Source organism: Pan paniscus, chromosome 7, assembly GCF_029289425.2.
Source record: "Pan paniscus chromosome 7, NHGRI_mPanPan1-v2.0_pri, whole genome shotgun sequence".
In the NCBI taxonomy this organism is placed as follows: Eukaryota; Metazoa; Chordata; class Mammalia; order Primates; family Hominidae; genus Pan; species Pan paniscus.
Window position 1 is genome coordinate 22071333 of NC_073256.2, and position 27724 is coordinate 22099056.

The 27724-nt window shown below is 44.0% G+C and overlaps 1 protein-coding gene across 19 annotated transcripts in view; it reads right to left on the minus strand.

Moving 5' to 3' along the window:
• The window catches only part of LOC117981308 (meiosis expressed gene 1 protein homolog), a 147743-nt gene that overhangs the window by 101605 nt on the left and 18414 nt on the right, over positions 1-27724 (minus strand). For 15 of the 19 annotated variants that reach the window (XR_010113072.1, XR_010113066.1, XR_010113069.1 and 12 more), the window contains one exon: positions 21670-21808. Coding sequence is in view for 2 of the 19 variants with exons in the window: in XM_063607045.1 (XP_063463115.1) it covers positions 21670-21782 (113 nt within the window). In the remaining 17 variants the exon portion in view is untranslated. Of the gene's footprint in view, positions 1-5728; positions 11846-21669; positions 21809-27724 lie in introns of those variants that run through there. The other 4 variants (XM_063607045.1, XM_063607044.1, XR_010113074.1 and 1 more) reach the window with 3 other exon arrangements.

Genomic DNA, 27724 nt, shown 5'->3' on the forward strand with positions numbered 1-27724 from the left:
AACATTATTAGATTCCATTGCTCATGGAAATACTTATTCCTTATGATTGGGAAATTTTGGCTAAATCTTCCCTTTCACCCTTTCAGTATCTACAGTTTAAAATCTGGTGGATTGATGGGGTACAAGAACAGGTACGAAAAAATCAGGCTACTAATCCTGTTGCTTATATAGATGCAGACTAATTGCTAGGAACAGGTCCAAATTGGGGCACTATTAAACAACAATCAGTAATGAAAATGAGGCTATTGAACAACTAAGAGCTATTTGCCTCAGGGCCTGGAAAAAGATTCAGAACCCAGGAACCTCCTGCCCTTCTTTTAGTTCAATCAGACAAGGCTCTAAAGGGCCATTTCCAGACTTTGTGGCAAGGTTGCAAGATGCAGCTCAAAAATCCATTGCAGATAATAACGCCCGAAAAGTTATTGTAGAAATAATGGCTTATCAAAATGCAAATCCAGAGTGTCAATAAGCCATAAAGCCATTAAGAGGAAAGGTTTCAGCAGGAGTTGATGTAATTACAGAATATGTGAACGCTTGTGATGGGATTGGAGGAGCTATGCATAAGGCAATGCTATTGGCCCCAGCAATTACAGGGGTTGCTTTAGGAGGACAAGTTAAAACATTTGGGGGAAAATGTTATAATTGTGGTCAAATCGGTCATCTAAAAAAGAATTGCCCAGGCTTAAATAAACAGAGCAAAAAAAAAAAAAAAAAAAAAAGAGCCACCTGGCCTGTGTCCAAGATGTGGAAAAGGAAAACATTGGGCTAAGGCATGTCGTTCTAAATTTGATAAAAATGGACAACCATTTTTGGGAAACGGCAAGAGGGGCCAGCCCCACGCCCCGCAACAAAGTGGGGCATTCCTGATTCAGCCATTCGTTCCTCAGGGTTTTCAGGGACAACAACCCCCACAGTAAATACCGCCATTTCAGGAAATCAGCCAATTACATTACAATACGACAATTATCCCCTGCCTTAGCAGGCAGTGCTGCAGTAGATTTGTGTTCTACTCAAATGATTTCTTTACTCCCTGGAGATCCCCCGCAAAAGATTCCTACAGGGGTATATGGCCCGCTGCCAGAAGGGATGGTAGGCCTTATTTTAGGAAGATCTAGTCTAAATTTGAAAGGAGTTCAAATTCATACTAGGGTAATTGACTCAGATTATAAAGGGGAAATTCAGTTAGTGATCAGCTCTACTGTACCCTGGAGTGCCAATCCAGGTGATAGAATTGCTCAATTACTGCTCTTGCCTTATATTAAAATTGGGGATAGCAAAACAGAAAGAACAGGAGGGTTTGGAAGTACCAACACTGCTGGAAAAGCTGTTTATTGGGCTAGTCAGCTCTCAGAGAATAGACCTGTGTGTACAGTTACTATTCAGGGAAAACAGTTTGAAGGATTAGTGGATACTGGGGCTGATGTTTCTATCATTGCCTTAAATCAATGGCCTAAAAATCGGCCTAAACAAAAGCCTGTTACAGGGCTTGTTGGTGTGGGCACTGCCTCAGAAGTGTATCAAAGTGCCAGGATTTTACATTGTCTAGGACCTGTTAATCAAGAGAGTACAGTTCAGCCTATGATTACTTCTATTCCAATTAATTTATGGGGCCGAGACTTATTAGAACAGTGGCATGCAGAGATTACTATTCCAGTCTCTCTATACAGACCCACGAGTCAAAAAATCATGACTAAAATGGGATATCTCCCTGGCAAAGGACTAGGGAAAAATGGAGAAGGCATTAAAGTTCCAACTGAGGCTAAGGGAAATCCAGAAAGAAAAGGACTAGGATATCCTTTTTAGGGGTGGCCACTGTAGAGCCTCCAAAACCCATTCCATTAACTTGGAAAACAGAAAAGCCTGTATGGGTAAATCAGTGGCCACTACCAAAACAAAAGCTGGAGGCCTTACACTTATTAGCAAAAGAACAATTAGGAAAGGGACATATTGAGCCTTCATTTTCGCCTTGGAATTCTCCTGTGTTTGTAATTCAGAAAAAATCCGGCAGATGGCGCATGCTAACTGATTTAAGAGCTGTTAATGCAGTAATTCAACCCATGGGGCCTCTCCAACCTGGGCCGCCCACTCCAGCCATGATCCCCAAAGATTGGCCTTTAATTATAATTGATCTGAAGGATTGTTTTCTTACCATTCCTCTGGCAAAACAGGATTTTGAAAAATCTGCTTTTACTATACCAGCCATAAATAATAAAGAACCAGCCACTAGATTTCAGTGGAAAGTGTTGCCTCAGGGAATGCTTAATAGTCCAACTATTTGTCAGACTTTTGTATCTCAAGTTCTTCAACCAGTTAGAGACAAGTTTTCAGACTGTTATATCATTCATTATGTTGATGATATTTTGTGTGCTGCAGAAACAAGAGACAACTTAATTGACTGTTACACATTTCTGCAGACAGAGGTTGCAAACGCAGGCCTGACAATAGCATCTGATAAGATTCAGACCTCCACTCCTTTTCATTATTTGGGAATGCAGGTAGAGGAGAGAAAAATTAAATCACAAAAAGTAGAAATAAGAAAAGACACATTAAGAACATTAAATGACTTCAAAAATTACTAGAAGATATTAATTGGATTCAGCCAACTCTAGGCATCCCTACTTATGCCATGTCAAATTTGTTCTCTATCTTGAGAGGGGATCCAGACTTAAATAGTACAAGAATATTAACTCCAGAGGCAACTAAAGAAATAGAATTAGTTGAAGAAAAATTTCAGTCAGCAAAAGTAAGTAGAATAGATCACTTAGCCCCACTCCAACTTTTAATTTTTGCTACTGCACATTCTCCAACAGGCATTATTGTTCAAAATACAGATCTTGTGGAGTGGTCATTCCTTCCTCACAGTACAGTTAAGACTTTTACATTGTACTTAGATCAAATGGCTACATTAATTGGTCAGGCAAGACTATGAATAGTAAAATTGTGTGGAAATGACCCAGATAAAATCATTGTTTCTTTAAACAAGGAACAGGTTAGACAAGCCTTTATCAATTCTGATGCAGAGCAGATTGGTCTTGCTGGTTTTGTGGGAATTATTGATAATCATTACCCAAAAGCAAAAATCTTCCAGTTTTTGATATTGACTACTTGGATTTTACCTAAAATTACCAGACAAAAACCTCTAGAAAATGCTCTGACGGTGTTTACTGATGGTTCCAGCAATGGAAAAGTGGCTTACACTGGGCCAAAAGAACAAGTCATTGAAACTCAATATCACTCAGCTCCAAGAGCAGAATTGGTTGCTGTCATTTCAGTGTTACAAGATTTTAATCAGCCTATTAACATTGTTTCAGATTCTGCATATGTAGTACAGGCTACAAAGGATGTTGAGACAGCCCTAATCAAATATAGTATGGATGATCAGTTAAATCAGCTGCTTAAATTGTTACAACAAACTGTAAGAAAAAGAAATTTCCCATTTTATATTGCTCATATCCGAGCACATACTAATTTACCAGGGCCTTTAACTAAGGCAAATCAACAAGCTGACTTGCTAGTATCATCTGCCTTCATGGAAGCACAAGAACTTCATGCCCTGACTCATGTAAATGCAACAGGATTAAAAAACAAATTTGATATCACATGGAAACAAGCAAAAAATGTTGTACAACATTGTGCTCAGTGTCAAGTCTTACACCTGCCCGCTCAAGAGGCAGGAGTTAATCCTAGAGGTTTATGTCCTGATGCATTATGGCAAATGGACGTCACACATGTACCTTCATTTGGAAAATTGTCATTTGTCCATGTGACAGTTGATACTTATTCACATACCATATGGGCAACCTGCCAGACAGGAGAAAGTACTTCCCATGTTAAAAGACATTTATTATCTTGTTTTGCAGTCATGGGAGTTCCAGAAAAAATTAAAACAGATAATGGGCCAGGATACTGTAGTAAAGCATTTCAAAAATTCTTAAATCACTGGAAAATTACACATACAACAGGAATCTCTAATTTCCAAGGACAGGCCATAATTGAAAGAACTAATAGAAGACTCTAAGCTCAATTGGTTAAACAAAAAAAGGGAAAAGTAAGGAGTATAACACTCCCCAGATGCAACTTAATCTAGCACTCTATACTGTAAATTTTTAAAATATATATAGAAATCAGACCACTACTTCTGCAGAACAACATTTCACTGGTAAAAAGAACAGCCCACATGAGGGAAAACTGATTTGGTGGAAAGACAACAAAAATAAAACATGGGAAATAGGTAAGGTGATAATATGGGGGAGAGGTTTTGCTTGTGTTTCACCAGGAGAAAATCAACTTCCTGTTTGGGTACCGACTAGACATTGGAAGTTCTACAGTGAACCCATCAGAGATGCAAGGAAAGGCACCTCCGCAGAGACAGAGAACCCGCAATCGAACATCATCGACTCGCAGGGTGAACAAAATGGTGATATCAGAAGAACAGATGAAGTTGCCATCCACCAAGAAAGTGGGGCCGCCGACCTGGGCCCAGCTAAAGAAGCTGACACATTTAGCTGAAAAAAGCCTGGAAAACACAAGGGTAACACAAATTCCAGAGAATAGGCTGCTTGCAGCTTTAATGATTGTATCAACGGTGGTAAGTCTCCCTATGTCTTCAGGAGCCGCTACAGCTAACTATACTTACTGGGCCTATGTGATTTTCCCACCCTTAATTCGGGCAGTCACTTGGATAGATAATCCTATTGAAGTATATGTTAATAACAGTGCATGGGTACCAGGCCCCACAGATGACCATGGCCCTGCCCAACCTGAAGAAGAAGGAATGATGATAAACGTTTCCATTGGGTATCATTATCCTCCTATTTGCCTGGGAAAAGCACCAGGATGCTTAATGCCTACAATCCAAAATTGGTTGATAGAAGTACCTACTGTCAGTGCCACCAGTAAATTTACTTATCGTGTGATAAGTGGAATGTCACTCGGGTCACAAATGAATAATTTACAGAATTCTTCCTATCAAAGATCATTAAAATTTAGGCCTAAAGGGAAACCATGCCCCAAGGAAATTCCAAAAGAATCAAAAGACCCAGAAGTCTTAGTTTGGGAAGAATGTGTGGCTGATACTGCAGTGGTACTACAAAACAATAAATTTGGAACTATTATAGACTAGGCCCCTCGAGGCCAATTATATTATGACTGTATGGGCCAGACCCACTCATATTCACAGGCTCCATCTCTCTGGCCCACTAATCCGGCCTATGATAGTGATTTAACTAAAAGGCTAGACCAGATTTATAGAAGGCTAGAATCACCCTATCCATGGAAATGGGGTGAAAAGAGGATTTCATCACCCTGACCAAAGTTAGTTAGTCCTGTTGTTGGTCCTGAACACCCAGAATTATGGAAGCTCACTGTGGCCTCATACCACATTAGAATTTGGTCTGGAAATCAAGTTATGGGAACAAGAAATCTTAAGCCATATTATACTATTAACCTAAATTCCAATCTGAAAATTCCTTTGCAAAGTTGTGTAAAACCCCCTTATATGCTAGTTGTAGGAAACATAGCTATTAAACCAGATTCCCAAACTACAACCAGTGGAAATTGTAGATTGTTTACTTGCATTGATTCAAATTTTGATTGGCAGAATGGTATTCTGTTAGTAAGGGCAAGAGAAGGCGTGTGGATCCCTGTGGATGGATCGACCGTGGGAGGCTTCTCCATCCGTACATATTTTAAGTATTAAAAGGAGTTCTAACTAGATCTAAAAGATTCATTTTTACTTTGATTGCAGTGATTATGGGTCTTATTGCAGTCACAGCTACTGCTGTGGCTGCTGGAATTGCTTTACACTCCTCTGTTCAAACTGCAGAATATGTGAATAATTGGCAAAAGAATTCCTCAAAATTGTGGAATTCTTAGACTTAACTAGATCAAAAATTGGCAAATCAAATTAATGATCTTAGACAAACTGTTATTTGGATGGGATATAGGCTCATGAGATTAGAATATCTTTTTCAGTTACAGTGTGACTGGAATACGTCAGATTTTTGTATTAAACCTCGAGCCTATAATGAATCTGAACATCACTGGGACATGGTTAGATGCTGTCTACAAGGAAGAGAAGATAATCTTACCTTAGATATTTCTAAATTGAAAGAACAAATTTTTGAAACATCAAAAGCCCAGTTAAATCTGGTGTCAGAAACGGAGGCAAAGGTAAAAGCTGTTGATAGCCTCACAAATTTTAACCCTGTCACTTGGGTTAAAACCATTGGAAATTCCACTATTGCAAATTTTGTATTAATTCTTGTATGTCTGTCCTCTCTATTGTTAGTCTACAGGTGTATCCAGCAGCTCCGGAGAGACAGCGACCAGCGAGAAGGGGCCATGATGACCATGGCGGTTTTGTCAAAAAGAAAAGGGGGAAATAGCAGGGAAAACAGAGAGATCAGACTGTCACTGTGTCTATGTAGAAAGGGAAGACATAAGAGACTCCATTTTGAAAAAGACCTGTACTCTAACAATTGCTTTGCTGAGATGTTGTTCATTTGTAGCTTTGCCCCAGCCACTTTGCCCCAGTCACTTTGACCCAACTTGGAGTTCACAAAAACATGTGTTGTATAAAATCAAGGTTTAAGGGATCTAGGGCTGTGCAGGACGTGCCTTGTTAACCAAATGTTTACAAGCACTAAACTTGGTAAAAGTCGTTGCCATTCTCTAGTCACAATAAACTAGGGGCACAATGCACCGTGGAAAGCCGCAGGGAGCCCTGCCCTTGAAAGCAGCTTATTGTCCGAAGGTTTCTCCCCATGTGATAGTCTGAAATATGTCCTCATAGGATGAGAAAGACCTGACTGTCCCCCAGCCTGACACCCGTAAAGGGTCTTTGCTGAGGCGGATTAGTAAAAGAGGAAAGCCTCTTGCAGTTGAGATGGAGGAAGGCCACTGTCTCCTGCTTGTCCCTGGGAACTGAATGTCTCGGTGTAAACCCGATTGTACATTTGTTCACCTCTGAGCTAGGAGAAAAGCTGCCCTGTGGCGGGAGGCGAGACGTGTTGGCAGTAATGCTGCCTTGTTATTCTTTACTCCACTGAGATGTCTGGGTGGAGAGAAACATAAATCTGGCCTACGTGCACGTCCAGGCATAGTACCTTCCCTTGAACTTAATTATGATATAGGTTCTTTTGCTCACAGGTTTTTTGTTGACCTTCTCCTTATTATCACGCTGCTCTCCTATTACATTCCTTTTTGCTGAAATAATGAAAATCATAATCAATAAAAACTGAGGGAACTCAGAGACCAGTGCCCGTGCAAGTCCTGGTGTGCTGAGTGCCGGTCCCCTGGACCCACTGTTGTTTCCCTGAACTTTGTCTCTGTGTCTTACTTCTTTTCTCCGTCTCTCATCCCACCCGACTAGAAATACCCACAGGTGTGGAGGGGCAGGCCACCCCTTCAATTTGGTGACACATAGCCTGTGGCCTCAAAGAACACTGACACCCCGGTAACATCCATTCGAAGAGCTTCTCCGTACCTCCCCTCCTTTATCCCCAAGGTCTCTGGGTCAGAGATCACTGAGTCATTCACAACATGATGTTTAACACCGAGACGCTCTGGAATTGCTCCTTCAAGACGACTCAGAAGAAGACCCAGTGCTGAGACAATCGTGTTCTCTCTCTCTCTGGATCACCGCCCAGAGACAAGGACTGCCAGAGACCCTGGCTTCCCCAGCTGCTGCCTCCCATTCCTGTGCCTGTGGGATGAGAGTTCGAAGCTGTGTGACCTTTACCAAGTTACTTACCCTCTCTAAGCATGTGTTTCCCTAAATGTGAAATAGGGATGATGGTGATGTGTTTATTTCACAGATTTGATAGAAGGATTAAATGAGAGATGCATCAAAAGCAGTGGGCACAGGGTCAATGCTCAGTGAGCTTTCTCTTTTCTTATCAATAGACAGGTCTCCATGAGGACAGAGACTGGCTTCATCTCGACTGTAGCCTCAGGGCTGGCCACAGTGTCTGCACCCAGCAGGACTTCAGTCAATATCTGTTTAGACACTAACCACACACTTAGGCATAAAAGCCCTTTGGAAGAAAGTTGACCATTTCATGCACCTTCAGACTATGAAGAGCAATGATGACAACTTTAGCTCGAGAGGGTCTCAGTGCCCATTCATCACCACTGTGAAAAGGCAGAAACCAGAGCTGTGTGTTTAACTCCCAGCCCCAAAACCTGTTGGCTTTGCTTTATCACTATGAGCTTCCAATGCCATCCCTTTAGAATGGGGCCTCTCTCTTCTTCCCCAAGGCACCAGCCTTCACCCCACACCTCTCCTTATTAGCTGGTTCCTCCTGTCTGTACTCTGAGCCCATGCTGTGCTCGTCAGATAGCAACATGGGAGAATACAGCAGCCCAGAATGCAGGCTGCAGAGTTAGGTCCCCAGAACAGGATCTCAGTGGGCTCCATCCTTCCTCAGCTGGGCGACCATGGCCATTGACTTCCTCTCTGTGCCTCAGTTGCTCCATCTGTGAAATGACGATTGTCATAGTCCCTGCTTCAAGGATTAACTGAGAAAATGCAGGGAAGGTGCTTGGAACTAAATGCTCAAAAAAAGTCCATCTGGCCAGGCACAGTGTCTCACGCCTGTAATCCCAGCACTTCGGGAGACCGAGGCAGGTGGATCACTTGAGGTCAGGAATTCAAGACCAGCCTGGTCAACTTGGCAAAACCCCGACTCTACTAAAAATACAAAAATTAGCCAGGCATGGTGGCAGGCACCTGTAATCCCAACTACTTGGGAGGCTGAGGCATGAGAATCTCTTGAACCTGGGAGGCAGAGGTTGCAGTGAGCCGAGATGGTGCCACTGCACTCCAGCATGGGCAACAAGAGCAAAACTCTGTCCCCCCCCCAAAAAAAGTCCATCATTCTTATTAATGGAGGACAAATCATCTCAGTGCTTCTTTGGCTGATCAGTACCCTCAAAGCTAGTGTTATCCAATAGGCCAGAGGTCCCCATCCCCCAGACCACAGACCAGTAGCAGTCTGTGGCCTGTTAGGAACTGGGCTGCACAGAAGGAGGTGAGCAGTGAGCTAATGAGTGAAGCTTCATCTGTATTTACAGCTACTCCCCATGGCTAGCATTACCACCTGAGCTCTGTCTCCTGTCAGATCAGCAGTGGCATTAGATTCTGATAGGAGCACCAACCCTATTGTGAACTGCATGTGGAAGGGATCTAGGTTGTGTGCTCCTTATGAGAATCTAATGCCTGATGATCTGTCACTGTCTCCCACCACCCGGAGATGGGATTATCTAGTTGCAGGAAAACAAGCTCAGCGCTCCCACTGATTCTACATTATGGTGAGTTGTATAATGATTTCATTATATACTATAATGTTCATAACAATAGAAATAAAGTACACAATAAATGTAATGCACTTGAATCATACTGAAACTTCCCCTAAAAAATACATGGAAACTGGTCCTTGGTGCTAAAAAAAATTGGGGACCACTGCAATAGACTATTCAGTCACGGTCCAATCAAACATTCTGCAATGGCGGGCTTGCTGTAATCTGCACTGTCCAACATGGGAGCTGCTAGCCACCCACATGGGCTGTTGAGCTCTTGAAATGTGGCTGGTGAGAATGAAGAACTGAGTTTTCAATTTTCTCTTAACTAATTTTATTTTATTTTATTTTATTTTGAGACAGAGTCTCACTCTATCCTCCAGGCTGGAGTGCAGTGGTGCAATCTCGTCTCACTGCAACCTCCATCTCCCGGGTTCAAGCAATTCTCCTGCCTCAGCCTCCTGAGTAGCCAGGATTACAGGAACCCGCCATCATGCCCGGCTAATTTTTGTATTTTTGTAGAGACGAGATTTCACCATGTTGACCAGGCTGATCTTGAACGCCTGACCTCAGGTGATCTGCCCAACTTGGCCTCCCAAAATGCTGGGATTACAGGTGTGCCACCATGCCTGCCCTTAACTCATTTCTAAATCACAAAATCTAAACAACAAGTGGCTAGGAGCTACCACAGTGTACAAGGCAGCTGTAGAATCACAGGAAATTGTCAATGACCCTGTCCTGCTTCAAGTTGACTTTTCTCCCTCATGGTGAGACTCTAGATTCTTTCCTTTTCTCTCACATTTTTTAGACTTTCAGGCTTAGACCATGAAAATAAGTTCTGTCCTTCCAAGAAAAAAACGTTCATAACACTTACTGTATACCAGGCTGATTTCAGTGCTTTACATGTATTAATTTACAACAACTCTGAGGCAGGAGCTGTGATTATGCCCATTTAACAGACGACAAAACTGAGGCACAAAGCAGTGCTGGAACTTCTCAAAGTCACACAGGTAGCAGGAGGCAGAGCTCGGATTTGAACTCACTTTGGGTTCAGCAACTCACAGCTCTCACCTATGACATAATATTACTTCTGTGGTCAAAACACTTAGACCTGGATTTCACAGGAATCTTGTGCTTGCCTGGCTGCTAGGGAGGTTTTCATCATCTTCCTTATCTCACAGTTCAAAACCCAGGGCCTCCAAGCTCTTGCTACGGTGGCCGTTCACTGGCAGGAGGCTTCTGGGAAGGTTCTCCTTTTCTGTCATTTTTCTTATTCGTAGTTTTTTGTCTCATTGGTGTTTATCTGCAGAACTTTGTTTCCTTCTGCTCAATTCATAATCAGAGTGCTTTTCCTCCTGGCTCAATTCATAAGTGTTTGTGCAAAAAGAGGTTGGCGCAGAGCCAGGCGACTGGCGACACCCAGCTCGTCTGGCAAGTGGATATCAAATTGTTGTATCTCGTTCTGCCATTCACAGCTCCTGCTGTGGGGCTGGGTCATCTGCCAGCTCTCCAAGGAGCTGGCGGGAAACCGCTGCAATCAGAGCGAACCCAAGGCCCGGATGAGCCTGCCTCGGCACAGCACTCCAGCTGCCCCCAGTGCCTTTTGGGGACACATCTGCTTTGCCAGGCAGGGCTGTGGGAGGGCCGCCTGCCTCCTGTCCATCACAGGGAAAACCTACCCTTGTCCCGCGTCCCTTCCAGGCAGGCTGTGTGGAGATTGCTGCGTTCACCTTTAATATGGCTAAAATGTTTTCCTTCAATGACAGCAATGCTGCCAGAACCCATCAAGACACCCAGGAACTGATGTCCCTTGGCAGATGATGCTGGAAAGATGGGATTCCCGACAGCCTCTGCATCTGTTGCTCACAGCCCACGAGCATCTCCACCGTCCAGCAGGTCAGGGCACGGTCTCTCTCTCTCTCACGGTCTCTCTCTCACGGTCTCTCTCTCTCACGGTCAGGGCAGAAAGAGAGAGAGTCCATCTGGAGCAGACTCGGATTTTAAATGAGTGTCCCCGATAATTTAACATGATCAATGGCTGAGGTATTTCACTAAGTTCAGGAGTCCCAGTTCGCAGAGAGGGGCAGCCAGCCATGACTGTAAGACCTGGGCACACCGTAAAAACCAGACAGCAGGTCTCACCCCTCCCCAGAGAGCTCCAGAGAGTATCAAAGAGTGAAACAGCAGAGGGATGGTCTGGGTGGGGTCACCGTGGCTGGCAAGGGTCTGTGACAGCACCTTGTTAGGCTACTCCCAAGAGGAAATTTGGAGAGAGGGTGGGAGGGCAGCTCTCAGTGCAAGCTAAGTCTCCTGGAAAGTAACTTCCAAACTTTGGAGGATTGTGAGCAAGATGGGACCAACTTCTACCTAAAAGCAACTTCTACCTAAAAGAATGTTAATAGCAAGATAACTCATCCTAATGTTGGTCCAAGCTAGGTCTTTATTATGCATCATAAAGGCTCTGAGAATAACAATGTAACCTCCAAAAGGGCTGCGGGCTTTGAGGAATCTCAGGCAACTCGCTTCCTTCTGCTCAGTGACTCCCCTGGAACACAGCAAAGCAAGGAAACACTTAGAGCCAGGCTTGAGTTCTGAATTTCAAATACAGGCAGTCCATCTCTTTCTACCCAATTGTTCCCTAGATGAGTAACTAACTCCTTCCCCTTAACCACACATACTTCCTTCCAAAGCACAAGAGCGATGGGCTGTCCATGAGCCTCCCCAAAACATGTGCACCTTGTGACATAAATTCTGTCACCCAAAGAGACCAGACAAAATGCAAAACCAAAGTGGAAGCTTTCCTTGAATTATAGGTTCTAAGGAGTTTCGGACCCTCTACAAAACCCAAGAGTTAGGAATTGCCTGTAAGAAGCACCAGCTCTTGTTTTAAAGAGGCAATTTAAGGATAATAGCCGTGCTGATGCCACACTACGCTAAGGGAGAATAATGAACCTTATAAAACTAGCGATTTTCCAATTGCTTTTGCTGCTGGAAACACTGATTATGCTAATTAAAGGGTAGAATAGTAAATAGCCACTCTTTTGCATCCAATTAAGTGTTCAGATTATTTCTCAGATGTACTTGTTGAAAATAGCACTTCTGATAATCATGAGTCCCAAATAAACAGAGTCCAGTGTGGTGTGGTACATGAGTGTGTGTGTGCACACGTGTGTGTTTCTGGAACTCATTTTATGGAGATCCCCCATCCCAGAGCTCCCCAAATTCCTATGAGACCAAATAAGAAAAATCACAGTTTCCTAAGACTACAGCTTTGGATATCTCTGGAAAAGGTGTGTATTGAGAACAGAGAATATGGAAACTATTTCATGTTGGCAATGTCTGTGATTTAACATTGCAAACATTAGAAAAGCAACTGGTTCTTCAGAGCCACCTAAGTCCCTCATAATGGCAATATTAGCTTCTTCTAAATAATAAATTAGCCAGTCAAACTGTGTCCTACAGCATGTTAGAAGTTTCATCCTTCTAGTCAATGTCACATTTCAAGGCAAAGTCGATTTATATGTAGGATAAACGAAGTGCTGTCACTAAAAATTGAGAATTATGTCTAATGCCAATCAGCAATGGAATAAATAAGTATTAGAGGATTTGCAAGTGAAAGCAACCATAGAAATGCTATCATCAGGAAGGAAAATGTATTACCTGCAGAGGTCACAGAAAAGACGCTAGAACCCAGAAGAGAAAGAATCTCAGTAAATATTTCCATTAAGTTAATCAAGACTGGCTGGGTACAGTGGCTCATGCCTGTAATCCCAGGACTTTAGGAGGCCAAAGCGGGCGGATCACGAGGTCAGGAGTTCGAGACCAGCCTGGCCAACATGGTGAAACCCTGTCTTTATTAAAAATACAAAACATTAGCCGGGCATGGTGGCATGCACCTGTAATCCCAGCTACCCAGGAGGCTGAGGCAGGAGAATTGTTTTAATCCAGAAGGCAGAGGCAGATGTTGCAGCAAGCCATCACACCATTGCACTCCAGGCTGAGTGAAAGATCACGGCTCCATTTTGAAAAAAAAAAAAGAAAGAAAGAAAGAAAGGAAGTTAATCAGGGTGAGAATAGGATGAGATTTTCACCCACAAAAGGAAATGAGATTCATTCATTTTTTCAACATACATTCCATCAATAGTGAGCCCCTGCTCTGAGCTCGGCCCATTCTAGGTCCCAGGAAATGGGTAACCAACCAGACATGGCCCCTGATTTGGAGCTCACATTTTAGAGCAGCTAAATGGACAGTAAACAAGTAAGCAAATTAAGATCATCTTAAATTGGGGGAAGTTCTTTAGAGAAGCACTTCCATAAAGCTCAATCGCATCATAGACTATGACTGCCAGGGGGTAGGGAAGGTAATATCTCACCTGCTTGTGGATAGCAGAGCTTCTGAGGCCTTGCAAAGTATTTAGTACTAAGATTTCTGTCTTAGGTCAAGTTCCCTAAAGGCAGAGCCTGAGGCAGGGATTGAGTGCATGTAATTCATTCAGGAACAGCTCTCAGGAGATAGGAGTAAGGAAAACAGGATATGGCAGGGAAGGAGCTAAGTGAGATGTGGTCTTAGCTGGAGACCGGCTCCAGTCTGATCTCACAGGGAGCTCCAGAGGATGAACTGCACCACCATGTTATCCCAGCCTAAGGTCTTTTGTTCTCCTGTGTCAGCCGGTCCCTGGCCAAGGGCTGCAGACTCTCTTGGGGCCCCAGCAGACCGGAGGAGAAGGAGCATGATCTGTGGTCTACTCTTTTGTGCACACCCACTCACCTCTTCCCCAGCTGACACTGCTGGAGGAGGAGAGGGAGAGATGTCATCTCCTCCTATGGCAACCTGTGAGATGGCAATGGCCCTTTTCCTGTTGGGCGTAATCTGCTGCCATCTCTTGCTGTATGCAGCCTGACACAGAAGGGTGAAGGTCACTAGGTTCCACTGACAGGGGTCTTTGTCTCAAGCAGCAACCATAGGACCGAGGGTCCCTTGCAAGATTCAGCCACATTTCATGACTGTCTGCAACACACCCCATGCCTCTGATGGAAGGAACCCAATGCCCCATGCTGCACCCATTTCTGCCAGACTAGGGTCCCTGATCTCAATTTCCCTCTGCAGTCCCCATCTCTGGGGTCTGCAGACACATTTCAGATCCCTCCTTAGTACCTCCCAGGAGGCAGAAGCCAGAGGAAACGATCCTTGTCCCAATGCAACTGACCATGCCACCTCACTGCATGCTCTTTCTCCCTCTCCAGGAAAAATCAAGCTTGTAGAATACTTACCAATATGCCCACATGCATTTAGTCCCCATAACCACTTCTTGGGGCAGCATTACCATCCCCAAGTTACAGACGAGGAAACTAAGGAGAGCATTTATATAACATGCATCTAAGTGGTGGACAAAGGATCTAACCAGGCAGTGCGGCACCAGAGCACACATTTTTGTTGTTCAGAGAGATGGGGTCTCTCTCTGTCCCTCAAATTGGAGTACAGTGGCCTGATCATAGCTCACTGCAGCCTTGAACTCCCAAGCTCCAGCAATCTTCCCGCCTCAGCCTCCTGAGTAGCTGGGACTACACGCATTCACCACCAACCCAGCTAATTTTTAAAAAACATGTTTCTAGAGATAGGGTCTGACCCCAAACTCCTGACTTCAAGCGATCCTCCTGCCTCAGCCTCCCAAAGTGCTGGGATTAGAGTTGTGAGCCCCCGCGCCCAGCCCAGAGCAGACTTTTTTTTTTTTTTGAGATGGAGTCTCACTCTGTCACCCAGGCTGAAGTGCAGTGGCAAAATCTCGACCCAGAGCACACTTTTAACCACCATATCATTCTGCCTCTGGGTAGGTTAGTCAAGCTCTGTAGCTGATCAAATGTCTGTAGAGAGAAAGAGACATCAGTCTCCCCTTCTTCCAAACACCCCCAAATTTTACAAGTGATTTTCTCAGATCACTCAGCATCAGGAATGGGGATGTGCAGGGCAGCCTGTCCCCTTCCGAACAGCCCAGCAGATATCCCAAGATTACATCTCATTGGCTCTGACTAGGACATGAGCCCAAAGCTGAACCAGTTGCTGTAGCCATGGCATGCAGCACCCTCGGTCCTCTGGCCAGGCCAGAGCTACATCCCACCTCTGGATAATGTGACCCAGCCCACCAGGAAGTAGGTGCTGAGCAGGCAAGCATTCATCACCCACTGCACACACCAGGGAAGGCTTGTGGTGGCTTAATCCCACTTGGAGGCAAAGAAAAGAGTGCCTGCTCCATGCCAAAATGTGATGCCCAACACTATATCTTAAAGCTAGCTGGCTTTGTAATCCCAGTTACTTGGGAGGCTGAGGCAGGAGAACCACTTGAATCCAGGAGGCGGAGTTTGCAGTGAGCCAAGATCACGCCAGTGCGCCCCAGCATGGGTGATAAGAGAGAAATTCTGTCTCAAAAATAAAAAATAAAAAATTAAAAAAATAAAAAGCTAGCCTGCTTAATCCTCACAAACATGCCATCTACTTTTTGGCATTCTCGATGTAGAAACACTGAGACGCTGAGACACTGGGAGATTTTAAAACTCACCACCACCCGAGCACGCTGTCTCATGCCTGTAATCCCAGCACTTTGAGAGGCTGAGGCAGGAGAATTACTTGAACCCAAGAGTTCAGGACCAGCCTGGGCAAATTAGTGAGACCTCATCTCTACAAATATTAAAAAAAAAAAAAAAAAATTAGGGCTAGGCACGGTGGCTCACACATGTAATCCCAGCACTTTGGGAGGCCAAGGCAAGTGGATCACTTCAGCCCAGGGATTCGAAACCAGCCTGGCAAACACGACAAAACTCTATCTCAACTAAAAATAGAAAACTTAGCTGGGCATAGTGGCACATGTCTATAATCCCAGCTACTTGGGAGGCTGAGGCACGAGAATTGCTTGAACCCAGGAGTCAGAGGTTGCAGTGAGCTGAGATTGTGCCCCTGCACTCCAACCTAAGTGACAGAGTGAGACAGTGTCTCAAAAAAAAAAAAAAAAAATTGGTGTGGTGGCACATGCCTGTTGCCCCAGCTGCTCAAGAGGCTGAGGTAGCAGGATCACTTAAGCCCAGAAGTTCAAGGGTGCAATGAGCTATGATTGTACCCCTACACCACTATGTATACATATACATGTATATATGTATATGTACACATACACATATATACGTTTATGTATATATGTGTATGTGTATATATACATATATACATGTATATGTATATGCGTATGTGTATATATACACATATATACATGTATATGTATATGCGTATGTGTATATATACACATATATACATGTATATGTATATGCGTATGTGTATATATACACATATATACACGTATATGTATATGCGTATGTGTATATATACACATATATACACGTATATGTATATACGTATGTGTATATATACACATATATACACGTATATGTATATACGTATGTGTATATACACGTATATACACGTATATGTATATACGTATGTGTATATACACGTATATACACGTATATGTATATACGTATGTGTATATACACGTATATACACGTATATGTATATACGTATGTGTATATACACGTATATACACGTATATGTATATACGTATGTGTATATACACGTATATACACGTATATGTATATACGTATGTGTATATACACGTATATACACGTATATGTATATACGTATGTGTATATACACGTATATACACGTATATGTATATACGTATGTGTATATACACGTATATACACGTATATGTATATACGTATGTGTATATACACGTATGTACACGTATATGTATATACGTATGTGTATATACACGTATGTACACGTATATGTATATACGTATGTGTATATACACGTATATACACGTATATGTATATACGTATGTGTATATACACGTATATACACGTATATGTATATACGTGTATATACACGTATATACACGTATATGTATATACGTGTATATACACGTATATACATGTATATGTATATACGTATGTGTATATACACGTATATACATGTATATGTATATACGTATGTGTATATACACGTATATACATGTATATGTATATACGTATGTGTATATACACGTATATACATGTATATGTATATACGTATGTGTATATACACATATATACATGTATATGTTATACGTATGTGTATATACACATATATACATGTATATGTATACATGTATGTATATATACACATATGTATACATGTACATGTGTATATATGTGTATATATATGTGTATATATATATAAAACACACATGCACAAATTCACCACCAACAACTCAGAATTTACCGTCTCCTTCTATTCTAAGGAACTATTTTTCATTTTACCTTCTCTGAAGTTGGAATACACCTTACAATCACTGGAATGTCATGGTCTCATTGGCAGCATTTTTCTGCTTAGTAGCCCATGAAATAATAGCACATCTTGTAACTAACAGTGTTGTAGATGCTATGAGATCCTGGGGAAGCCCAGAATCTAACTCCACCCTGTCTGACTCCAAAGACCACATATTTCCTACACCTTTGGACAGGGGCACAGATGTAGACAACTCGAGCTTTGCTGATTGTGAGAAAGGTATGAGAAATGGCCCTGATGGAATTTTCTTCTTGTAGTTGCAGGGGAACAAAGCGGCATCATTCCACTATTCCAGGGGATGTGCTAAATACGAGGGTGAGGCTGTCAAGCGGTCCCTGGTGGAGTTCTACACTCACCCAAACAGCAACGAGACAGAGCAGAGGGAGAACATCGATACCGTCATGAACTGGTTCACCAAGGAAGACTTTGATTTTGTGACTCTGTGCTACAGAGAGCCAGATAATGTGGGACAACGATTCGGGCCAGAGGCAGAGAACAGGAAGTTGATGATTCATCAATTCGACAGGACCATCGGGTATCTGGCGGGAGCCACTGAGAAGCACAGCCTGCAGAGCACCTCAGCGTCATCATCACATGAGACCATGGGATGACCACCGTGAAGAAGAGACCCAATGTCAACAAGATCCCCTTGTCCAACTACGTCAAGTTCAGTGACCTGGTCAAGTTTGATATTGTGGGTTACAGTGGCTTTGGGATGCCCCTGCCCAAGTTGAGGCAAGAGGAAGCCCTTTAGCAGGCGCTGAAGAATGCGCACCCTCACCTCCACGTCAACAAGAAGGAGGAGTTTCCAGAACACTTCCATCTCGCTAAACATGACCGGGTTCTGCCAATCGTGATGTATGCCAATTCTGGTTACAGTATCAATGGGGTAAGTTCATTCTAAAATGAATAAAGTCACTTTGGATCTAGGAGACAACCATTAGGGAAGGGTGGTTCTGCAAAAATCAAACATGAGTGCACAGCCGGGCACGGTAGCTCACGCCTATAATCCTAGCACTTTGGGAGGCTGAGGCAAGTCTATCACCTGAGGTCAGGAGTTTCAGACCAGCCTGGCCAACATGGTGACACCCAAGCTCTACTAAAAATACAAAAATTAGCTGGGCGTGGTGGCGCGCATCTGTAGTTCCAGCTGCTCTGGAGGCTGAGGCAGGAGAATCGCTTGAACCTGGGAGGCAGAGGTTGCAGTGAGCCAAGATCATGCTACTGCACTCCAGTCTGGGCAACAGAGTGAGACCCTGTCTCAAAAAAATATAATATAATATAATATAATATAATATAATATAATATAATATAACATAACATAATAAAACAAAACAAAACAAAACAAAATAAAATAAGTGCACACACCACGAGTTGTAGCCCACAGGGTCCTAAATGTTCCCCATCCCCCGCCCAACCAATGCTGCCCCAAGTTACCGTTATACAAGATTAATGACCAATTCAACTTGATAAGGCTGATTTAAAAATAAAAATAAGGCTGGCCATGGTGGTTCACACCTGTAATCTCAGTGTTTTGGGAGGCCAAGACAGGAGGATTGATTAAGGCCAGGAGTTCAAGACCAGCGCGAGCAACAAAGGGAGACGCCATCTCTACAAAAAACTAACAAATAAATAAATAGCCAGACATGGCGATGCATGCCTGTAGTCCCAGCTACTCAGGAGGCTGAGGTGGCAGGATTTCTTGAGCCCAGGAGGTCAAGCCTGCACTAAGCTGTGATTGCACTACTGCACTCCAGCTTGAGCAGCAGAGCAAGACCCCATCTCTAAAAAATAAACAAATAATAAAAAATAAACACCAACTTCATTATTCAAAACTGTGCACAGCGCTTCACTAAACATTGAACAGCAGTTCTTTCATTTTTGTCTTCCCAACAACCCTAGAAAATAGATGCTCTTCGTTCCGCCATTTTAAAGAAGAAATCAAAACCTAGAGAGAAGTGACTTGAGATTAAAAATGTAAGGTTGGGCTGGGTGCAGTGGCTCACACCTGTAATCCCAGCACTTTAGAAGGCTAACGTAGGTACATTGCTTGAGCCCAGGAGTTTGAGACCAGCCTAGGCAACACAGTGAAACACTATCTCTACAAAAAATGCAAAAAATGTAGCTGGGTGTAGTGGCACGTGCCTGTGGTCCCAGCAACTCAGGAGGCTGAGGTGGGAGAACTGCTCGATCCCGGGGGTGTTGAGTCTGCAGTGAGCCATGATCACGCCACTGTGAGATAGGAGGCAGGACTTGACTCCACAGGCAGGGTATGGACACCAGACCAAATTGAGGACTACCTAAAACAGGGCTGGGGCAGAAGAAGCTTTCCATCAGACATGCCCACCAGTGTGCCATGTGAGTTTACTATTGCCAAGGCAACACCAAGGAGTTACTGCCCCTTTCCATGGCAATGACCCAATGACTCAAAGGTTACTACACATTTTCTAGAAATTCCTGCATAAACTGCCCTTTAATCTGCATGAAATTACAAGTGAGTATAAATGTGATTGCAAACTCTCTGCCGCTACTCTCTGCCTCCAAGGTAGCCCTGCCCTACAGGACTGTAGGGCACAGGGCTGTAATGCTGCCTCTTCAATAAAGCTGTTTTCTTCTAAACCTCCGGCTTGCCCTTGAATTCTTTCCTGGGTAAAGACAAGAACCCTCACGTGCTATTGAGAGGTGACAGCATGCTAGCAGCTCTCGAGCTCACTCTCGGCGCCTCCTCTGCCTGGGCTCCCACTTTGGTGGCACTTGAAGAGCCCTTCAGCCCACCGCTGCACTGTGGGAGCCCCTTCCTGGGCTGGTGGAGGCTGGAGCCGGCTCCCTCAGCTTGCGGGGAGGTGTAGAGGGAGAGGCGCGGGCAGGAAACGGGGCTGGGCACGGCGCTTGCGGGACAGTGCGAGTTCCGGGTGGGCATGGGATCACTGGACCCTGCACTCGGAGTGGTTCGCCGGCCCCGCTGGACCCGGGCAGTGAGGGGCTTAGCACCTGGGTCAGCAGCTGCTTTGCTCAATTTCTCACTGGGCCTTAGCTGCTTCCCTGCAGGGCAGGGCTCGGGACATGCAGCCCGCCATGCCTGAGCCTCCACCCAACCCGCCGTGGGCTCCTGAGCGCCCTGAGCCTCCGCGATGAGTACCGAGCCTCCCCGACGAGCACCGCCCCCTGCTCCAGGGCACCCAGTCCCTTCGACCACCCAAGGGCTGAGGAGTGCCAGCACAGGGCACGGTACTTGCAGGCACCTCCACCTGTGGCCCCCGTGTGGGACCCACTTGGTGAAGCCAGCTGGGCTCCTGAGTCTGGTGGGGACTTTGAGAACCTTTATGTCTAGCTAAGGGATTGTAAATACACAAATCGGCACTCTGTATCTAGCTCAAGGTTTGTAAACACACCAATCATCACCCTGTGTCTAGCTCAGGATTTGTGAATGCACCAGTGGACACTCTGTATCTAGCTAATCTAGCAGGGATTTGGTGAACTTTTGTGCCTAGCTCAGGGATTCTAAATGCACCAATCAGCACCCTGTCAAAACAGACCCATCAGCTCTCTGTAAAACAGACCAATCGGCTCTCTGTAAAATGGACCAATCAGCAGGATGTGGGTGGGGCCAGAGAAGGGAGTAAAAACAGGCTGCCCCAGCCAGCAGTGGCAACCCACTGGGGTCCGTTTCCACACTGTGGAAGCTTTGTTCTTTTGCTCTTTGCAATAAATCTTGCTGCTTCTCACTCTTTGGGTCCACACTGCCTTTATGAGCTGTAACACTCACCTCAAAGGTCTGCAGCTTCACTCCTGAAGCCAGCGAGACTACGAACCCACCGGGAGGAAAAAACAACTCCAGACGCGCCACCTTAAGAGCTGTAACACTCACCTTGAAGGTCTGCAGCTTCACTCCTGAAGCCAACGAGACCACAAACCCACCAGAAGGAAGAAACTCTGAACACATCCAAGCATCAGAAGGAACAAACTCTGGACACGCCGCCTTTAAGAACTGTGACACTCACCGGGAGGGTCCGCGGCTTCTTTCTTGAAGTCAGTGAGACCAAGAAACCACCAGTTCCGGACACACTATGCTCCACTTCGGGGCTCCCCTGCCCTGTGTCAACTGCACTCTGGCCTGGGTGGCAGAGAAAGAGACCCTATCTTTAAAAAAAGAAAGAATGTAAGGTTAAGTGCTGCCCCCAAGCCTGAGTGGCTGATCATTATACAGAGTACACGAAGATCACCAAAAATGTCACCACAAAGGCCCCCTGCCGCTGGTTCTCATTTGCCCATATCAAAAAATATGCAAGCCTGTTCATACAAAGACACACACAGATGCTGGTAGCAAAACTATTCATAATTATCAAAAGATGGCAACAACGCAAATGTCCATCAACAACAGACGAATAAGCAAACAAGTACAGTCTACCCGTGTGATGGAACATTAATCAGCCAAAATATGGAATGAAGGGCTGATTCATGCTACAACCTGGATACACCTTGAAACCATTAGGCTAAGTGAGAGAAGCCAAATATTAGATGATCATATAATACATATATCATATATATAATATATAACAAATATATATATAATATATATCATATATATCATATATATCATATATAATATATCATATATATCATATATAATATATATCAAATATATAATATATTATATATAATATATATAATATATCATATATAATATATAATATATATCATATATATCATATATAATATATATCATATATATCATATATAATATATATATATCATATATATATATGCCCAGAATATGAAAATCCAAAGAAACAGAAAGTAGATTAATGGTTGCCAGGAGCCAGGGGTGGGGATAATCAGGGGGAAATAAAGGGTGACTGCTAATGGATACAGGGTTTCTTCTGGGGTAATTAAAATTTCTAAAATTGATGCTGATGATGGCTGCAGAACTCTGTGATTATATTAAAAACCACTGAATTATACACTTTATTTGTTTATTTAGAGACAGGGTCTGGCTCTGTTGCCCAGGCTGGAGTGCAGTGGTGCAATCTCAACTCACTGCACCCTCCACCTCCCAGGCTCAAACCATCCTCCCACTTCAGCCTCCTGAGTAGCTGGGACTACAGACACACACCACCATGCCCAGCTAATTTTTTTGTATTTTTGGTCGAGACAGGGTTTTGCCATGTTGCTCGGGCTCGTCTCAAACTCTTGGGTTCAAGCGATCCTCCCACCTCAGCCTCCCAAAGTGCTGGGATTACAATTGTGAGCCGCCATGCCCGGCCAAATGATACACTTTAAATGGGCAAACTGTATGGTATGTGAATTATCTTTCAATAAAGCTGTTATTAAAAAGCAGCTTTAACGGCCAGGAATAAGGGCCATGCCAGTAATCCCAGAACTTTGAGAGGCCAAGGCAGGAGGATCACTTGAGCCCAGGAGTTCAAGACCAGCCTAGACAACATGGCAAAACCTGGTCTCTACAAAAAAATTAAAAATTAGGCTTGGCGTGGTGGCTCACGCCTGTAATCCCAGCACTTTGGGAAGCTGAGGTAGGTACATCACTTGAGGTCAGGAGTTCAAGACCAGACTGGCCAACATGGTGAAACCCTGTCACTGCTAAAAATATTTTTTACAAATTAGCCAGGCATGGTGGTGGGTGCCGAGGCTGAGGCAGAAGAATGGCTTGAACCCGAGAGGTGGAGGTTGCAGTGAGCCAAGATTATGCCACTGCACTTCAACCTGCTGGGCGACAGAGCGAAACTCCATTTCAAAAAAAAAAAAAAAAAATTAAAAATTAAAAATTAGCCAGCGGTGGTGGCTCGTGTTTGTAGTCCCAGCTACTCAGGAGGCTAAAGTGGGAGGATTGCTTGAGCCCAGGAGGTTGAGGCTGCAGTGAGCCAAGACTGTGTCACTGCACTCTGGCCTCAGCAACAGCACAAGACTCTGTTTCACAATTTTAAAAACAATTAAAAAATGAGCCTAAAGAAAACACAAAAACCAATGCTAACTGTGAGACATAAATGAGGTGGTCTATTTTTTGTTAACTACCAACTAACAATTCATGGCAGAAAGAAAGTTTAAATGATGCTATAGCCAGGCGCTGTGGCTCACACCAGTAATCCCAACACTTTGGGAGGCTGAGGCAGGTGGATCACCTGAAGTCAGGAGTTTGAGAGCAGCCCGGTCAACATGGTGAAACCCCCTCTCTAGTAAAAGTACAAAAATTAGCCAGGTGTGGTGGCGGGTGCTTATAATCCCAGCTACTCTGGAGACTGAGACAGGGGAATCGCTTGAACCCCGGGGGGGCGGAGGTTGCAGTGAGCCAAGATCGCGCCATTGCACTACAGCCTGGGCGACAGAGCGAAACTCCGTCTCAAAAAATAAATAAATAATTAAATAAATGATGCTATAAACCTCATGTGAGGGAAGACTGTCCCAGGTACAGCTTGAAGAACCCTTGCTGTGAATAGGAGCCAAATGCGATCATTATGTTTGCAACTTGCTTCATGTCAGCTTGTTGCAACTCCAGAGTGTAACAGGTATGAGAAAACTCATGGCGTTACTGTTTAATGTTGGTGGAAATATTCACATTAAAATACAACAGTTTATCACCTAAGGTATATTTTATCCCTCAAGTGGCCCGGAACGCTGTGATTATTGCACACCAATCGCACGCCCATAGCTAAGGCCTTGCCAAGGAGAAATTCCACAATCACCTGGCCTATTTGTAAACCTAGTTTATAACGTTTTGTAACAGGATATCTTGACAGTAGCATGAGGACATTTAACGAGGCAAGAACATTCCCCACTGACCAACCAGATGGTTTGAGGGAACAGGATGCTGTGCTCAGTTTAATCTTCTGCTGCACCGACCATTAAGCAGAAAATGCTTTGGGTCAATGCCTCTCACTGAATCCACTTCTCAGATTCCTGTCCACCTGCCTGCTTTGCAGTGCAGAGTAAAGTGGGCCTTCCTTGACTCTCTTCAGGGACCAACGTGCTTGAGGCCATCATGAGGACATTCATTTTCTTTTTTTTTCTTTTTTTTTTTTTTTTTTTGAGAGTCTCGCTCTGTCGCCCAGGCTGGAATGCAGTGATGTGATCTCAGCTCCCCACTGCAACCTCTGCCTCCCAAGTTCAAGTGATTCTCCTGCCTCAGCCTCCTGAGTAGCTGGGATTACAGGCACGCATCACCAGGCCCAGCTAATTTTTCTATTTTTTGTAGAGACAGGGTTTCACCATGTTGGCCATGCTGGTGTCGAACTCCTGACTTCAAGTGATCCACCTGACTCGGCCTCCCAAAGTGCTGGTATTACAGGTGTGAGCCAACGTGCCTGGCAGAGGGCTTTCATTCTTGATGGACTGCTCCATAGCCTCAGAGACAGTCGGAATGGTTTCTTCAACCAGAGCGGAGCAGACAGGCAATTTCTGTATCCACCAGGACAAATATTAGAGCAACTCTTCAATGTACAGAGAACATCACATTTCTTAGATGCTAGAATATCTGTTGGTCTAAAATATAAATAAATAGTATTGTAGCCAGCCACAGTGGCTCACACCTATAATTCCAGAGCTTTGTGGGGCTGAGGCAGGAGGTTCACTTGAGGTCAAGAGTTCGAGACCAGCCTGGGCAACACAGCAAGACAGCCCCACCACCACCTGCCATATCTATAAAAATTAAAATAATTAGCTGTGCATAGTAGTGTGGGCCTGTAGTCCCAACTACTTGGGAAGCTGATGTGGGTGGATCGCTTGAGCCCAGGAATTTGAGGCTGCAGTGGGCTATGACAGCATCATTGTACTCCAGCTAGACCTTGTCTCAAAAAAAAAAAAAAAAAAAAAGTGTTGCAATTGAAATTACTTTATCATTTGAAAAGAGGGACAGACAAGAAAGGTATTTGGCATTTACCAAGCAATTACCCAGAATCCTCATCCCATCCTACACCCACCCTTCCCCTAAAAATATATGTATATGTTTTTATACCATAAAAAATACATCTATTTGGCTCTGGAACCAGATTGCTTGGGTTCAATTACCTGATCTAGCATTTGCTCCTGATGACTCAGTGCAGAAAAGCTCTGTAACTCAGTTTCCCCAGCTGTAAATTGGGGAATGGCGCCTTTACTGGCCTGCCATAAGGGTAAACAAGGTAACATATATATATAAAGCATTCAGAACAATTCATGATATATAGTAAGCTCTACATATTTGAGCTTATTATTGCTGTCAGTACGATTATCATCATCCTGCTGTTTCCAATGAGTACGCTTTCTACATTCTCTTTCTTAAAGACCTTTAAATCCTTTGTATTCTCTCCACCACCTCAGAGAGCAGTGTCCTTGTAGTTTAAATTTTCAAAGACTTCATGGATCCAATAAGCATGACATTAACTAAGGGACAGTTTTCTTTCAGTGGATTGGAATCCAAAATGGCTTTTTTATTGTTATTATTGCCCAGGCTGGTCTCGAACTCCTGACTTCCAGTGATCCCCCCACCTCACCCTCCCAAAGTCTGCTGAGATTACAGGCATGAGCCACCATGCCCGGCCCTCATTCTCTTCTTTTATAAGGACACCAGTCATTGCATCTGCCCCCTCACCAGCAGCCCCCAGTCCAGGATGACTCATCGTTACTTGATTACATCTAGAAAGACCCTATTTCCAAATAAGGTCACATTCCTGGGTACTGAGGATTAAGATTTCAAATTTTTTCCCTGACTCAATTTTTTTTTTGAGTCAGGGCCTCACCCTGTCACCCAGGCAGGAGTACAGTTATGTGATTATAGCTCACTGCAGTCTCAAACTCTTGGGCTCAAGGGATCCCCTGACCTCAGTCTTCCAAGTGGCTGAGACTACAGGCACACACCACCATGCCCAATTAATTTTTTTGTTTTTTTGTGTGTGTGTTTTTTTTTGTACAGGTTAGGTGTCACTCTGTTGACTAGGCTGGTCTGACCTCAAGCGATTCTCTTGTCTTGGCCTCCCAAGGCAGTGGGATTACAGGTGTTATCCCATGCCTGACCCTCTTTCTACATCAACATCATTGTATCATTAGCCTGAGCTGCCCATATTCTTTATTCTGCACAATCTCCTCCTTTAACATAACTTCCATCTCGATATCATGGGGCCTGCTGGGCACTACAAACAGCCTAAGGAAACCACTTTCCTTACTTAAGAATTTACTTAACCTTAAATTCTATTACAAAGTCCATATTGAACTTAATTTATATTTGAACTATAAAAATGTTCTGTAAGTTGAAACATGACCTATAAAGGTCTCTACACCCTGAAGCAACGTTTTAGAAAGAAATCAATTGGTCCTTTTCTGCAGAAACCATTAACCATAGGAGAGATAAAGGAAAAACTTCAATGTACTGATTGAACTTCCATGCCCATAGCTAACTTCTAAAAGGCAACCATTCCATACTGTTAAACTGCCTTAGGTTGTTGATACTGTTATTAAAGAGACCCTCAAAGCCAGAAGTTGAATCTTGACTGTAGTTCTTGCACGTACACGCACACTCTTGCAACTGAAACCACTCAGATTGTCCTAATGCTGCTACCCATAGCAACACCACCTGGAATTTTACGTTTGTTTTTAAGCGTCAGTCGTAATCTTCACTTGCTCCTGAACACACCGCACCTGTGAGAGCCACGTGACATTAAAAAAGTCCCTTCAGTGAGGCCAGGCATGGTGGCTCACACCTGTAATCCCAGCCCTTTGGGAGGCCAAGGCAGGTGGATCATGATGTCAAGAAATTGACACCTTCCTGGCCAACATGGTAAAACCCTGTCTCTACTAAAAATACAAAAATTAGCTGGGTGTGGTGACGCGTGCCTGTAGTCCCAGCTACTCGAGAGGCTGAGGCAGGAGAATCGCTTGAGCCCGGGAGGCAGAGGTTGCAGTGAGCTGAGATCGTGCTAGTGCACTCCAGCCTGGCAACAGAGGGAGACTGTCTGAAACAAAAAAATTCCTTCAGTGCCTTGATCCTTCCAGATTCGGATCCAAGAGAGATGACATTTGTCCATCACCAGACACTGCACACTAAGATAAAGATTTCTTCTGGCCAGGCGC